The sequence below is a fragment of the Arvicola amphibius genome, chromosome 15, assembly GCF_903992535.2.
Source record: "Arvicola amphibius chromosome 15, mArvAmp1.2, whole genome shotgun sequence".
Classification (NCBI taxonomy): Eukaryota; Metazoa; Chordata; class Mammalia; order Rodentia; family Cricetidae; genus Arvicola; species Arvicola amphibius.
Window position 1 is genome coordinate 17760737 of NC_052061.1, and position 16484 is coordinate 17777220.

At 48.2% G+C, this 16484-nt stretch overlaps 1 protein-coding gene across 1 annotated transcript in view; it reads left to right on the forward strand.

Annotated features, from left to right (window-relative positions):
* Znf827 (zinc finger protein 827) overlaps positions 1 to 16484 on the forward strand; it is a 169785-nt gene that overhangs the window by 103656 nt on the left and 49645 nt on the right. The window contains exon 8 of the mRNA XM_038313142.1: positions 6997 to 7097. Within this exon, the coding sequence (XP_038169070.1) occupies positions 6997 to 7097 (101 nt within the window). The remainder of the gene's footprint in view (positions 1 to 6996; positions 7098 to 16484) is intronic.

Genomic DNA, 16484 nt, shown 5'->3' on the forward strand with positions numbered 1-16484 from the left:
ACCTTCTAGATGTATTTTCCACCCAGAATTTGGGGACAGAAAATTCAGGTACATAGATTAACAGATAATTAAGAAACTTTTGTCTTGAAAATATACTTTCCTTCATTTACTATAGAAATTTGTCTGTGTGTAACAAGTCAGGATAATCTACTTTTGTGTCTGATGCGGCTCCACTCCACCTTGATGTGTAGCTCCGCGTCCCCAGGAAGAAGCATTGCAGAGCGGTTGCTCTCTCCGCTGTCTTTCTGTCTTGGTGCCATTCCTGGCTCAGAGCTCCGAGACTGCTTCCCTCATTGTGAAGAGCAACAGCAGCTGCTTCCTCAAAAAGGTTTATTTTGTTTATTTATTTTTATTTATTGGCGAGTGTGTGCACGCACCACACAGATGTCCACAGAGGCCAGAATCGGATATCAGAGACCTAGGAGCTGGAGTTACAAATGACTGTGAGCCACCTGATATGGGTTCTAAAACCAAACCCCAGGAAGAGTAGGCAGTGCTCTAACCATTGAGCAATCCTTCCAGCACACTTGGCTACTTTGAAGACATTGTCCTTACTCCAGGTGAAGTTATTGGCTTTTTTCTTCCTCCCTCCCTTCCCCCCTCTCGTGTGTGTGTGTGTGTGTGTGTGTGTGTGTGTGTGTGTGTGTGTGTGTGTGTGTGCATGCGCTTGTGTGTGTGGCTCACTTATTTGGTGAGGCTCACTGGCCACAAGTTTCAGTGTTCCGCCTGTCTCTGCCTTGCAGTGCTGAGATTTCAGAGCCCGCCGCCACACTGGCTCTATGCACTGTCGCTGGACTGAGATTCTCACACTTGCTCAGGCAGGTGCTGGACTGGCAGGGTCGCCTCCCCGCCCTCAAGGCTTCTCTTCCAGGCTATGTTCACCTTCCGTCCCTTCCTTCAGTGTTTTGTTCTGTCCTAGCAGTCCCGTGGGAACTCCTGCAAAGCTGGTTCCGGGATTGACTGTGGGCCCATGAGCTTTCTGCTCACATGGAGACAAATCCTGCTGGCCCTCAGATGTTAAAGGTGGAGATATTTGTGCCACAACCCAGCACTTAGTGAAATGTATCACTGTTTAGAGCCATAATCTTTTATGGACGGCTTTATTATTTATTGTAAATCTTTCTGTGTGCAGCCCTGCGTTGTTGACCCCATAGCCCGTGCTATGTGAGGCCTGGCATTGGCCTCTCCGGGTGACAGGACTGCCACTTCTTATCTTAGCTCTTAGATTCTTTGCTACAGGGAAAAACATGATCACACACATCAAAAACTGTTTCACTTCTCTCTAGATAAGAAACTCATATAGATAATAGATTAGGTGTCTTTCCTAAGTAACCAACAGGAAAGGAAGCAGGTGATTTGGGTCTGTTGGAAGTTCACCTAGCTCCTAAATGTGGGTGCTTATTGTATGGACTGTTTAGACAGTTGACCAGGTAGCCTGCCTCCATCTAGGCCAAAGAGAACACACGACAATAGACACTGATGTTGTTAAATGAAGGTAACTGACGACCCCATCCCACTGGGTATTAGTTACTCCTGCCTGCCACGTTCCCATCAATGCAACCAAAATGTATTTTTTTCTTTCTTGTTTTTCTTTTATTCCCCCAAATTTTTCTTTCATTCTTTCATTCATCCATTCATTTTTACTTCCTCAAACTTACCCTTCACAGGGTGTGGGGAGGGTGGGATCTCATGTTGCCTTGAATTCAGTAGGTAGCTAAGGGTGATCTCCATCTTCGTCCTGGTCCTCGGGCCTCTGTATCCCATGTGCTAAGTTACTGAGAGGTGGTCCGCCACGCCTGCTCACTTGGTGCTTAGGTTGAACTCAGGGCTCCGTGTGCTTTGGGCTCTTGCTCTACCAGCTGAACCACATCTGCAGTCCCATTCTTCTTGCCTTCTGATAGTGGCCTCTGTCTGAATTAGGCTTCTGTTGCTATGAAGAGAGAGACGCCACGACCGCTGTAACTCTTATAAAGGAAAAACACTTAATTGGGGTGGCTTCTGTCTTCAGAGGTTCAGTCCATGTGTGACATGGTGTGCAGGCAGACACGTGCTGCAGAAGGAGATGAGAGTCCTACATCTTGACCCGCTAGCAATAGGAAGTTGACACTGGGCATGGCTTGAGCATATATGAGACCTCAGAGCCCACCCCCACAGTGACACACTTCCTCCAACAAGACCATACCTATTCCACCAAAGCCACATGTCCTAATAGTGCCTCTCCCTGTGACCCTATGGGGGCCACTACAGTTCTTTATAGTAAAAATGACAAAGATTGGGTAGCTATAGAGCGGGCTCAAGGGCCATGTGACAGTCACAGACTGGCTCATTTTCTAGAATGATTTGTAGCCAACTTGCATTTCTAGTACAAACTTCCTTCCTCATCCTTCCTAAAGTCTGGCTTGTTTCCCTTCTGTTTTTCTCCCTGTGGGGGCAGGGGATCCCAGGTACCTTTGGGACTTTCCCCCATCAAGCAGTAACTGCGTCCTCACCATCTCTTAACCATGATGCTTTGAGCACCAGAGTCCAGCACCATTGAGAGCCGTTGGGATTCTGCACGTCACAAGCCTCTGCCCTGTGCAGCTGGAAGCTACAGATGTAGGGTCTGGCTCTCGACACATGGCCAAAAGTAGATTCCCTCTGCTTAGAGCCCCAAGCCCTCGAGGCTGGTGCTCTCCAAGGGTGTTTTCCTCCAGCATGGTGAGGATATAAAGATGGTGCTCATAGCCATAGTGCCCTGGAAACCTAATCTTTCCCTTTTTCATATGTGTGAGAGAGTCTCATTCTATAGTGCGGGCTAGCCTGGATCTATGTAGTTTAAGCTGGGCTGGAACTTGAGGTCATCTTCTGTTGTTGAGATCACAGGCATGAGCCACCCTGCCCTGCTTACCCTTCCCTCTTCACCGAGGCCCAACTGAGACCAGCTTGCCTGCAGAGGCAATAGGAGGGCGTGGCTCGGGGGCTGTGGAAGTTTTAGAAAACTGGGACACAGCTTAGGTTTTAGAGAGAAACTGACTAAGGTCAATTTCACTTCCCTGTACTTCTCAGCTTATAAAAACATCAGAGCTTACGCCTGCTCTCTACGAACCTGCATACTGAGACGGCCTCTCTCTACCGCTTGCTCGTTTGTTCCCTCCTTACACGGATTCTGAGAAAGACCCTGTTGTTCAGGATAGAAGGCAGACAATGAAGGCAGCCTGCCTGGGTTCAGACTTCGCTTCAGCTCGAGCATGGACACTCACCCCTTCCCTAAGAAGTCTATCATCTGTATGCTAGGGATGTCATAATGGTGGCTGTCCTCCCAGGATCCTCTGGGGCTTGCCTGCACTACATAAGCCTCAGTAAGCCCTGACGGTAGCCCTGGAAGATGCTTTCTGAACCACGTTCACAGTGATGAAACTTGGACTGGAGGGATTATTTGACACAAGTTGCTTAATTAAGTGGCCAATATGGATGTCAGACTACCCATTCCTTTAACCTCATACTGTTAATGCAGTGGTCTAGCCTAGGACTAGTGCTCTGTTAACCTAGCTCCTCTTCGTGGAGAACTTGACTTTCTTGACTTCTAGGCATTTCTGCATTGATCCTCTGACTCCATAATACATGGATGCTCCTTTTTGGTGCATTTTTGTGCTTGGCATGACCCTCCTCACGTTCTCTTGCCTCTAAAGAAATCTTTCTTTCTATGCAGGATAAAGCTGGCATAAAGACTAGAAAACTTACTTGGAAGTGGCTTTGACCCAAGATCACTTTTTTTTTTTTTTGACTCGGTTTCCTCGGAGGGCTGCACTGTTCACTGGTGGGGACCTGTGCTATGAAAGAGGGTGACAAGATGCAGCAGTGCCCCACACAGCCAGCTGCAAAACCCAGGTGGCTGTTTCCCGTTGGGGAGCGTGGCAGCCCGTGCCCACTTCTCCCAGGTGTCCCAGGGTTGGTGTAAACAGCCCTGTGGTCTTCCTTGCTCCTTCTTAAAGCCTTCTCCCATCTGCATGGCCCTTTGCTGGCTTGCAGCACTGCCCCCCACCATCGCCACTTCCTGCATGTACCATGGTGTGGCCACATGCCAGGCTGTCTACGTCAGTAATTGAAACCAAAGTCCTTCCCTGCCTCCCCACTTGCTGAAGACATTGCAGTGCATCTGTTGCGAGGTCAAAGCCGTGCTCCCAGCACTGCCACCCCACTCACCTCTCTCCCTGTGGCTTTCCTGCAGCTCCACCTTCTGCCTGTCCCTAGGCCGTGTTCCTCAGGCTTCTTGGAACCCGGCAACACTACCCTCCTTCAGATCATCTGAGGCCTCCTAGACCAGGCCAACCTCCCCCATCATACGGTGCCTTTCTCCTGCATCGACTCAGCCACTTGTCCCACTCCCTAGCTCGTCCTTCATGGCTGGGACATGCCTCTCATCCAGATGTGCTGACATCCTGATCTCTCACACCATGGTGGGTGTGACTCTCATGTTCCCGGGCCCACCCACCACAGGCACTCACTAAGTAGCTGCTAGAGAACTGAGGGCAAACTCTGGCCATCTCTGTAATAGCTATCCATAAGAGAGGGGGCAGGGCACAGTTCTCAGTGGTGTGGATATTTCTAAACACACTTTCAAGGGCTGCTCCTGGGATTTCAGGGTCCCCAAAAGGAAGTCTCTCCTAGGTCCTCTGAGTCCTCATATGTCAAGGTGGCTCAGCCAGCTGTGGTGCCACATGTTTGCAATGTCAACACCTGGGGGGTAGAGGCAGGAAGATCATCCTTAACCATGGAGCAAGTTCATGGTCAGCCGGGAGAGCCTGTCTCAAAGATAAGTAAATAAGCTGGGAGGTGGTGGTGCACTCCTTTAATCCCAGCACTCAGGAGGCAGAGGCAGACAGGTCTCTGTGAGTTCAAGACCAGTCTGGTCTACAGAGTGAGTTCCAGGACAGCCAGGGCTACACAGAGAAACCCTGTCTTGAAAAAAAAAAACCCGAATGAATGAATGAATGAATGAATGAACAAATAAAGGTAGTTTCTGCAGACAGAGCCATAACATGATGGCCGATGGCCTGCTCACCTTTCCTGAGGCAGTGTCACTCTGTGTGTGAGCTTCAGAGTTAATGACATGGGAATCGTGTGTGTGTGTGTGTGTGTGTGTGTGTGTGAATGGGGATGGAGCCCAGAGTCTCATCCATGGTCAACAAGCACTCTCCTGATGGACTTCAGCCCAGCCCTGGCATCAAGAACCCTCATGTCCCATGTCTGACCAGCAGTATCCCTCACTCCTTAAACGTCCTTTGACCCTTAGCAGTCTTCCTCGTGCGAGAGCTGGATACTATCCTGATCCCCACAGCTAAGACTTCCAAGTCACAATGGCTTTGCCTTTCTTTGGTGTAATGACTTCTATGCAAAGGGGACTTCCCTGTTTGTTAACTTGAATGGAAAAGTTGTTTAATTTGTTCTGCTTTGGGCTACACATTTTTTTTTAAAGTTCTCACTTATTGAGCGCTTGCTGTATACACTGGCACCATGCAAAACACAGCCCATGGACGTCTGTTCGATCCTCACACCTCCTGTTGATGTGTGGGCACTATGATCCTGTTTATAGAGGAGAAATGGAGGCCCGGGAAGTTAAGGAATGTGTGCGAGGTCACACCACTGTACTGGTGTGACCAGAGTTTCAGTTCTGGAGTATAGGCACCCAGCCAACAAGTGTTTCTGTCACTTGCAGCCTGTGTGGCTGTTGGTGTAAGACTGCCTTTCCTGTGTCCGTAGAGTGAGCCACGGCTTGCACGCTTTTCAAACCCGTTTAGAGTGCTCACTGCTTATTTACACTTAAATTCCAAGTGTGCCAGGCAGAGCCATGGTCCATGGAGCCTCACAGTGTTGGTGGAACCTCACTGCCCACTGATGTGTGCTTCCCTTTAAGAAAATGCTCCCTCCCCCTCGTATCCTAACGCCATCTCCTTGACATTTATTTAATTGTTGTAACTGTAGTCTACGGCCATACCTAGAATGGCAGCACCAGGTGTGGGGTTCTCGTGCCCCGGGGTCTGTTCTGTGTCCTGTGCCTTCAGGCTGCAGTCACCTTGCTTTCTGGGAAGGCCTGGCCAATCCCAGGCCCTCCTGGGAGGCAGGGGTAGAGCCGGGAGAGAGTGCTTCTGGGTACAGGCTTCTGCTGTAGCTTCAGGCTTATCTGGCCCTCAGCTTGTATCAGGCTCAGCACGGGGGTTCCTACAGAACCTTCTCAGTTCCGGCCTGAGCTGCAGTTTCTTTGGGCCCAGCCAGTTGTCTGCAGTGTAGTGGCCCCAGGCTTCAGTCTTGTGTGCCTCCCATGTGTGCTGTTGGTCTCCGAGGGGGTCAGGTGACAGGTTATGGAACAAGCAGTGTCTATCTCCTCCACTGGAAAAAACAGAGAAGTTTTTTTTTTTTTTTTCTGATTCGGAGCCAGTAGTGATCTTAATTTGTGCCCAGAAAGCTCGTTAGCAAGGAAAAATACATGCAACCACTGAGCTGGCCATGGGCTTGAGTTCCTCTATGTTTTCAGGGTGATGTTTTAGGGGCTGGACTGAGGCTCAGTGCTTACGAATGCTTGCTGCTTTTGCAGAGGACTCCGGTTTGGTCCCAACACCCATGCCAGATAGCTCACTGACATGACGTCATGTGGGTTACCTGACTTCAGCTCTACTGCATCCCACACTCTCTTTTGGCCTCTATATGCATGCATGCGCGCACGCACACACATATGTGCATACATACACACACAACAATAAATAAAAAATAAAAATGAATCTTTTTTGTAAAGGTGATGTTTTATTTGTGGACCTTTGGTATAAAAGTAATGCCCGTGTGATGTTCATGTGAGAAAACTTGCCCTCTCTTCCTCAGTCACAAGCATAGTCTTATTTCTATTTCTTAAAAGTCATTGAGAAAGCTCTGGTCTTTCCAGTATTGTGTGTGTGTGTTTGGAGCGATGCACTGGGTGCCCTAAATAACTTTAATTTACTAAACCTTGCTCCTCTCCTATCCCAGCCCTTTCTTTTCAGAAGACACATTTAGACAATCACCATTCACCTCCAATTCAAAAGATCTGCTGCCCGGAGAAGCTACGCCGCACGGAATACCAGCTCCAGGTAAGGACGCGTTGTCGTGCTTCCTTCCTCCGGTGCTTGTGAAAGGCTTTTCAGCAGTGTTTCCAGATGCTCGTGGCTTAGGCGTCACAGCTGTTCCTGTGCAGACGGGTCTTAGAAAAGAGGGGAAATGCCTTTGGGCCTGCAACAGGGTTTACTAAAATAAGTGCATGCTATGGTAACTCCTTTAGCTCTGTTTTAAGATCCCATCGTCCCTTCCTTGCTGTTACTTTGTCCATGTAGTGAATTTCTTTTTCTTTAAAATAGAGAACTATCAGGGCGGGGAGATGGTTCGGTCGCTGAAATGCTCGATGCACCATTGTGTGGACCTGGATCCATCCAAGCTCACACCTATCCTGAGCCACACTGCTCACCTGAAATCCCAGGATGGCAGAAACAATACAACAGGCCTGGGGCCTGCTGGGCAGCCACCCTAGCCAAACCCAAGCTTCAAGTTCATGAAAGACACTGTGTCAAAAATAAGGTGGAGATCAGGTGAAGAGGATAGATACTCAGTGTTGAGCTCTGCCTTCCACACATGTGCGTGTATACACACAGACAGACAGACAGACAGACAGACACACACACACACACACACACACACACACACGGGAAGTGTTTAACCTGAACGAAATTCTGTCATATATGTTGTCAGTATTTCAGGAAGGCAGTGAAAGCTGGGAGAAGCTAGGGTGGGAACTAGGCACTGTACAAACACTGTTGCCCATAGAAGGGACTCAGTTTGCCGGGGGCCTGGCCTCCAGCCTCCCGGAATTCCATCTCTCTTAGTCAAGCACCTATTACAGCCATGTGTCTGACCCTCCTGGTAATCTCAGCCACCAACATGCCATTTCCCACCTATCCTTCACTCCCCTTTTCTAGAGTAAAAGAGAAAGTGTGTTGTCCTTTTATGGGGACACAGATGTCCTTCAGGGCTCGTGGTGTGTGTGTGTGTGTGTGTGTGTGTGTGTGTGTGTACAGGAAGGGCTTCAAACAGGGCTAGTGGTCCTGTAACCTTTTCCAGAATCAAATCCAAGGACGTCCACACCCCAGGAGCCCTGCTTCGTAGAATGTTGAGAGTTGAGTAATTTAGGAAAGAGTCTCATGACTTCTTCTGAAGTGCTTATATGAGTGTCACAGTGTGTGCCATGCGAGAGGGCAGTCAAGTCCGTCCTTCTTAATCTGGAAATGGCAGATCCTCCTCTTACCTCCACACTACCAAGCAGAACCTACTCCCCAGCATTTTCTCTGGCTCTGTAGGCGGAGCATTTCTGCTCCGTCTCCGGAGGGAACATGCTCATGCAGGAAGACATGATGTCATGGTTGGTTCTAGGGATGGAAGGACATTTGCTTAGTTTTCTATCTTCCTTCTCAGACAGGGTGTCTTGGAGCTACTGATTGCTTTCTACGATTGTTTGAAAAGCTATCACCCAGGTCCCCCAAATTATTGCCCTACTGTTAAGTTGATGGATTGTGATTTTCCAATGTCAGAATAACTGCCCAGGAATTACATATCAGAGTGCTGTGATCCATAAAGCTAATATCCCATGAATGTTGCTGGCGTCACAACCGGTTTACTGTGTTTAAGACATTTTTAATTGGAGGGGTTTGGAGGAGACAAACCAGAGGCTGTTTAACTGTGTTATAGATGTGGGGGTGTTTTGTGGTGATAGATTTACATTATATGTTAGATAAACTCACTCTTTTAAAGCTAGCTCTTAATTGGGGGGAGATGGGGTGAATGTCACTGGGATTTTAAACATGCAAACCAACCCTCACAAGGAATAACCAACCTGCTGTTGAACAGAGCCCTTCTGTAGGCACCCAGAAGCCAAGTGATCCCCGTGTGTAAACATTATGCCTAAGTCAGTGCGGAATTTGGCTTTTGGTATGGAAGGAGAAAATACTTCAGAGACAGAGTTAAAAATGGAAAGATTTAAATTGCCAGGGACAAGCAATCTGAAGTTCTCCTCACTAAAGACAAGTACTGGAAAGAGCCCCAGTGGCCCACTGACTTGGGAAGACCAACGTGAATAAGTTTGCAGTGCGGAGACACTGAAGGGAAACATGCTTCCTTCAGTCTACACAAATGGCCACTGTATCCTTGGGCCAGCTCCCTGGGCCCGCCGTGCCGCTCGGAGAGACACAGAAGCCTCCATGGAGGAGGCTTGTTTGACTCATGGTCCAGAGGACACAGCCATCATGGAGCAGAGGGAGGGCTGGGTTCTAGGAGCAGCGTGGTCCCTAGTGCTGGCTGGAAATAGGGACTGGAACTCCATGCTCAGCTTTCTCTTTTTTTCCCTTTTTACTCAGTTTAACTCCCAGACAGAGACTGGTGACTAAGGTTCAAGGTGGGCATCAACTCCTCGGCTAACCTTCTCTGCTCCAGCCCTGATAGTTTGCCTCTCTCATGCCCACACCTCACTAATGCCCCCCCACACACGTAGGGGACAGAAGGCAACTGTGTGGGTCACAGGGATCAAACTCAGGTCACCAAGCTTGGGAGCAGGTACTTTTCCCCATAAAGAGTCTTACTGCCTCTGAAGGATTTTAGCCCAGTCAAGCTGAAAATAGGAGATAACAATCATATCCACCAACCAGAGTTTTTGAATGAACTATTTTTTAAATGATTTACTTATTTTTGTTTTATGTTCATTGGTGTTTTGGTATCTTGCCTGCATTTATGTCTGTGTGAGGGTGTCAGAACCCCTGGGACAGAAGTTATAGACAGTTGTGAGCTGCCATGTGGGTGCTGGGAATTGAACACGGGTCCTCTGGAAGAGCAGCCCGTGCTCTTAACCACTGAACCTTCTCTCCAGCCCCCTGAATGAACTACTTTTAAGTCTTCTCCCCTGGGTTTAGAGAGAGTCTATTTGCATATGACAAAACAGGAGTTCCTGTGTTTTGTTACTGAAATGCCAGGTAGTGAAGTCTCTTGCTGCTCTGGGACACCACACAGTGGTTTGCACCACCATCCAGAAAGCCGGGAACTGTGAATCTCAAAATACATTTGGACTCTAGGGTATCACATAGACATGTTCAGTTCATACTCCTGCTCACTGGCTCAGTGCTAAAATCAAAGAGATGGCGCTCCAGTTGAAGATCTTAAAAGATCTGGAATGCGTTGGGGATGCTTCTGGAAAACACTGAATGACATTTGGGCAGCAGATTGCTGAATTATTGGGGAATGTGGGATTTAAAATGAAGCTATACAGTGGTCTTGTAGTCCCAGGATGGCATTACTATAGAAAGCCTGGATAGAAAAAAAGGAGGAGGGACCAAAAGTTGACTGATATGGGAGAGTGATCCACTTTGAAATCAACTGGTTGGTATGGAGGCTGCAGGTAGCTGTGCAGAAATGGGGGCCAGAAAGGGGATGCTGATAGGGAGGCAGGGAAGGGGATGCTGATAGGGAGGCAGGGAAAGGGATGCTTTTGGGGAGGCAGGGAAGGGGATGCTGATGGAGAAGCAGGGAAGAGGATGCTGATGGGGAGGCAGGGAAGGGGATGCTGATGGAGAAGCAGGGAAGGCGATACTGATGGGGAGGCAGGGAAGGGGATACTGATGGGGAGGCAGGGAAGAGGTTGCTGATGGGGAGGCAGGGAAGGGGACGCTGATGGGGAGGTAGGGAAGGGGACGCTGATGGGGAGGTAGGGAAGGGGATGCTCATGGGGAGGCAGGGAAGGGGATACTGATGGGGAGGCAGGGAAGGGGATACTGATGGGGAGGCAGGGAAGGGGATACTGATGGTGAGGCAGGGAAGAGGTTGCTGATGGGGAGGTATGGAAGGAGATGCTGATGGGGAGGCAGGGAAGGAGATGCTGATGGAGAAGCAGGGAAGGGGTTGCTGATGGAGAATTAGGGATGAGGATGGCTGTCTTTTTAGTCTGTCTTTTTAGTGCATAGGTACAAAATAACTTGTCAGTGTATCAGTCAAAGCTCCAGTGTTCTTAGAAACCCTTTTCTAGGTCATTTAAAGGCCACCATAAAAATATTATTTCTACTCTTTATTTCCTTAGCAAATTTATTTCCTCAGGAAATGTAAGATCAGTGTCAGCCCAGTAGATTTTCTCTGATTCCCAGTGGTGAATGAGGTTCAATGGGACCAGTGACAGTCTACAAAATTCCTGGTACATGGAGCAGGCACAGCAATATCTCAACAGCAGACTTTGGTATATTGTCCTAAACTGCTGTGGTTTAGACTTGAAATGCCCTCAGTGACATGCTTGTGTAGACGGCTCCGTTCTCAGCTTTATGGTCTTGGGAGGAGGCAGCCCCTTAGCAGAAAGGGCCCAATGTTAGGTCAATGGAGATATGCCCCTGCAGGAGATACTAGAGCCCTGGCTTCACCTGCTTTCACCTTGCTTCTTGACCACTGTGAGGCGAGATAGATTTGCTAAACCCAAGCTCCCACCATCATGTTCTGTGCTGCTACTGGCCCAGAGTTCTAGGCTCAAGCAAACATAGAACTCTAATAAGGTGAGTCACAGCGAACCTTTTGCCCCATGAAGTTGATTTTCTCAGGCATTGTTTAACTGTGCAAGATGTCTAACACACATGAGTTTACTGGTGGGATCAAATCATTTTCCACATGCTTCCCATGGAAAGCCACACAGTGCGAGGGAGTACAGCCACACTAGGTGAGAATACCAGTTAAGGTAGAAAAGCTACACCAAGGGGACCCGTGGTCAATTTTATGTGTGTGGCTGCATTGGGGACAGTGAGTGGGGGTAGCCGAGTAGGGTGAGATTGTTCGAAACTACGGACTGTGAAGGAATCAAGAATAGCACAGTTAACTAGGCATTTGCCTTCAGCAGATGGTGTCTGCAGCTCGCAGCTGCCACCATCTTAGAGACACAGAATAAGCACAGAGCCTCCCAGCGCCTCGGCCTTGGTTGTGCCAGTATTTCTAGACGGACATCCCTGAGAACCAGACCCTCGCCTATTGTGCACGTCTTAGGAGGAGGTAACACTGGGAATCCTTAATCACAAGATAAAAATCATCGTCCCTTTCGTCCAGAGTGGTATAGGGACAGGGGACCCCCTAAAGCCACATGTGGGTCCTGAGTGTGCCCCTGAGTGTGACTGGACAGAAGGGGTAAAGGAGCTTTGCCGTGGGGCATGAGAGAGAAATCACAGGTGTGTGTACTTTGGTTTATAATGGCCTCACTCGTGAAGCATGTACGTTACAGAAGGAAGACTCGGACGCCAGATGCTCTTCAGGGAAGACCGGTCACAGTCGTACCTTCCTCTGGGTTCCCTTTCTCGTCTTGCAGTGAGCAGGAGCCGTTCAGGGAAAGCGTCGATTCTGCTTGGAAACAATGTAGTGCCTTAGTTCTCAATTATTATAATTTTGAATCACAGCAGGGTTTGCTCTGTATCAAGCCAAAAACCAGAAACACAACCAGAGTGGGTGTGAAGGAAAATGTGGGTCTCCATGGGATTCTTCCCAGTGTTGGGAGTCCCTGTGCTTCTGTTTGTTATTTCAGATGGAGCCCAGAATTAGATGATGTAAACATTTGTAAACTCCTACCCCCATTCTTTCTCACCATAAAAAGTGTTTTGTTGTTACAATAAATCAATAAGGAGAGCAAGAGTAGAGAGTGTTAGTTAGCGCCCCCTCCAAAAGGAGACTTCTCCAAGTCGGAAGTGGGGGAGTATAGTTTCCTCAAGGACTTGATTTGACAGTCAGACTGGGTGTTCAGTGAAAAGATTGTTTTAGAAATTGTCTGCTGACTTTGGGGAAAAGGCTGTCACTGGTGTACCTACATGTGAGCGTGGGTCTGAGTTCAGATCTTCAGCATCTGTATTGTGAGGTTTCACTCTTTTGGCTCTTTGAGGGATCCGTCACCCAGCTCACAAATAAATCACACATGGTGGCCTATTCTTAGTTATGAATGTCCGGCCTTAGCTTGGCTTGCTTCTTGCCAGCTTTTCTTAAATTATCCCAACTACTTTTTGCCTCTGGACTTTTACCTCTCTCTTTCCCTGTGTACGTTTCTTTACTTCTTTCTCCACAACTTGCTGTGTAGCTGGGTGGCTGCCCTGATGTCCTCGTCTCTTGTTCCCTCTCGCTCCTCTCCCTCCCTTCATTTCTCCTTCTATTATACTCTCTGCCTGCCAGCCCCAGCTAGCTTTGCTCCTGCCTCGCTATTGGCTGTTTGGCTCTTTATCAGACCATCAGGTGTTTCAGACAGGCAAAGAATCACAGTTTTACAGAGTTAAGCAAATGCAGCATAAACAAAAGCAACACATCTTTACATCATTAAACAAAAGTTGCACAACATAAGCAAAAATAACACACCTTAAAATAATATTCCCCAGCAAACAGCCACATAAAGTTGGGTGTGGTGGCACATAGCTGTAAACCTAACTCTGGTGCAGTGAGCAGATTGCCAGAGCTTGCTAACCAGTCAGTGAGGACCACCGCCACCATCTCCAAATAAATGAAGAAGGCAGAGAACAATAGAAGAAGATACAAGATGCTAAATTCTGGCCTCCACATACACTCGAATACATGTGCCTCCATGCCCACATCACATGGCACCATGGCACACACACAAACAAGCTATGCTACACATAGGGATACATAGACACGCAGGGAAAAAAGGAGGGAGCAAGAGATGAGAGAACTATTGAGTGATTCCCTGTCCCCAGTTCAATTCTGGATCTATTCTCTGCTCTCTGCCCTGCCAATCAGTCTAATTTAAGTGGTGCCAAGACATACATCTCAGTGGTTTGGCTCTTACATACCCCCAAAGTACCATGTGTTGAAGATTTAGTTTCCAGTTGATGGCATTCTTGGGAGATAGTAAGAACGTTAGGAAATGAGTGACGTCACTGTAGGTGAGCCTTTAAAAAGGCTGTTGGAATATACCCAGCCGAACATTTCCTGCTCCTGTGAGGAGAACAGCTCTGTCTCCCTATGATGGGCGCGCTCTCTCTCTCTCTCTCTCTCTCTCTCTCTCTCTCTCTCTCTCTCTCTCTCTCTCTCTCTCTCTCTCTCTCTCACCACAGAACCAAAATGGCAGCACCAACAAACCATGGACTGTGTGGCTGATCTGGGAGACAAAATAAATCTTTCTTCTCTATAAAATGTGTCTCTTGCATATGTTGTCACTGTCAGCTGATGAACACTTTCTGAACTCTAAATGAATGATACATTGTGTGACAGAACAAGCTGGCCCTTGCCTGCCCTGCTACCGGTTAGATCCCAATGATTCCTTTGAGACAGTTGGAAAAGATACATCTTAAGCGGTATGTGTCCTTTATCTTTGTTTCCAGACCTTATCTGGTTCCAAGAGAAAGGGAAACAGACAGATAGACAGAGGACACAGAAATACAAAGCTTTCCTGGGTTCTAGCAAAGTATCTCCCTCAGTCTTCTCTAACACGGCAGATTCTTTTTACGTTCAACCAAGTCATAGACAAATAATAGAGCATGGGGTGTTGGCGTGAATGTTTTCTTTTTTTCTTTAAGTTAAATATCTTTTAAATGAAACATTCTCTTTATATAGGGAAGGAAACAAACGATATCCAGGTCTCCTTGGCCAGGGTGGGACATGTCTCCTCTCACCTAACTCTCTGAGATCGGGGGATTATCCCCACCATACAGATGACCAAACGGAGGCTTGGAGCACTCAAACTCACTCCAGTGCTGCAGCTGCTGAACATCAGCCCAAGCCGGGCCGTGGTGGCGCACACCTTTAATCCCAGCACTCGGGAGGCAGAGGCAGGCGGATCTCTGAGTTCGAGGCCAGCCTGGTCTACAAGAGCTAGTTCCAGGACAGGCTCTAGAAACTACAGGGAAACCCTGTCTCGAAAAACCAAAAAAAAAAAAGAATTCAAAGACAAGTGTGTGGTACAGCAAGCTAGTGAATGGAAGACCTCAGCCCCTGACACCCCTGCACACATCCCAAATGTCAGCATTATACTTGATAAGGAAGGCATGCTCTCAGTTAGAATGAAATATAATCCTTCATAAGCTACCTTGATATAAGGTCTCATTGTTTTCAATAGATTTCTAGTTTTACCGCTTTCATCTCTATCCTCTCTCCTTTTTTAGTGCCCAGTAATGTCGTAGTCAATTGAGATGTGTCTTTTCTTTGGGATTTAAGTAATTCCTCCATTATCATGACACCATTACTATCACACAGTGCCAGGGATTGCGCCTCGAGTCTCACGCTTGCCAGGCAAGCACTCTACAGTCTCACTTCCACAACCCTGAATGCATCTCCTGGTCCTGGACTTGGCGTTCTGAAGCTGTGCCCTACGTCCCTGACTGCTGCATGCTGTACAGAACTCTGGCAGTCTGCTCGGCAAGGCAGAAGGAATCGTTCTAAGCCAGGATTCTGGAAAGCTAGGGTTATTCCCAGCCCAGATTCCAGTAGGAGGAGGTTAAAGGTTTCCAGGATCGTTCTAGATCCTGTGCAGTTCAGAGTTCTGCCACAGTCAGTGGTACTGTGACACTAGCTAGCCTGATTTCTTTGTATTCTTTAGAAGGCTCAAATGGTGCTAATGCAGGGAAATCAGTCGACTGTGGGGGCTTTCTCCTGGGCTGTCTTCCCTCACTGGTGGCTGGAGAGGAGAGGTGCTAGCCCCAGCACTCCTCAAAGGCTGTGTAGTGACGTCAGAGAAGGGCTCCTGGGGAAACTGGGAAACTGGGGTGCTCCTGATTGGGCTGACTACATGTGTATGGAGTTCCGTGGGAGTTCATGGGGCTGGGAGCTGATGACATCATTTCTAATCTGTAGGCCACTTGGCCTACTCATAAATAGGTGGGTGTAGGTGCCATGTGCACGCCTACAAGACATCAGTGGGAGTGCTTCAGATCTGACATCAGGGAAGGACAGTAACGGTAGATTTGAGCTTCATGGCCTTTCCCTGGTAGGGTCTTGTCATGTGGCACAAACTAGAACCCTGTGGGAAGAACCTCACCTGAGAAAATGCTTCCACCAGGTTTGCCTGGAGGTGAGTCTGTGGGGCATTTTCTTGATTGGTGATTGATACGGGAGTGCCCAGCTCATGGTGGATGCTTCCCTCCCTGGGCATGTGGTCCAGAGTAGCATAAGAAAGTAAGTTGAGTCATCATGGATAACAAGCCGATGAGCAGTGCTCCTCTGTGATTTCTGCTTAGTTGCTGCCTGCCGTCCCTCAGTGATGGACCATGAGCTGTGGGGTGAGAGAGCCCTCTCTTCCAGGCGTTGCTTTCAGCCATGGTCGTTATTATAGCAGTAGAAAGGTAACTAAGACAGAACCTAATGGTTTTCAGACGATTCCTGTTTGAAGCATGAGCTGGGGGCTCTGACTGGAGCACAGGTAGGTCAATACATCCTCTTTTCGTTATACTGCAAGTCTGGAAACTTCCATACCACATGAAGCATTTCTTTAG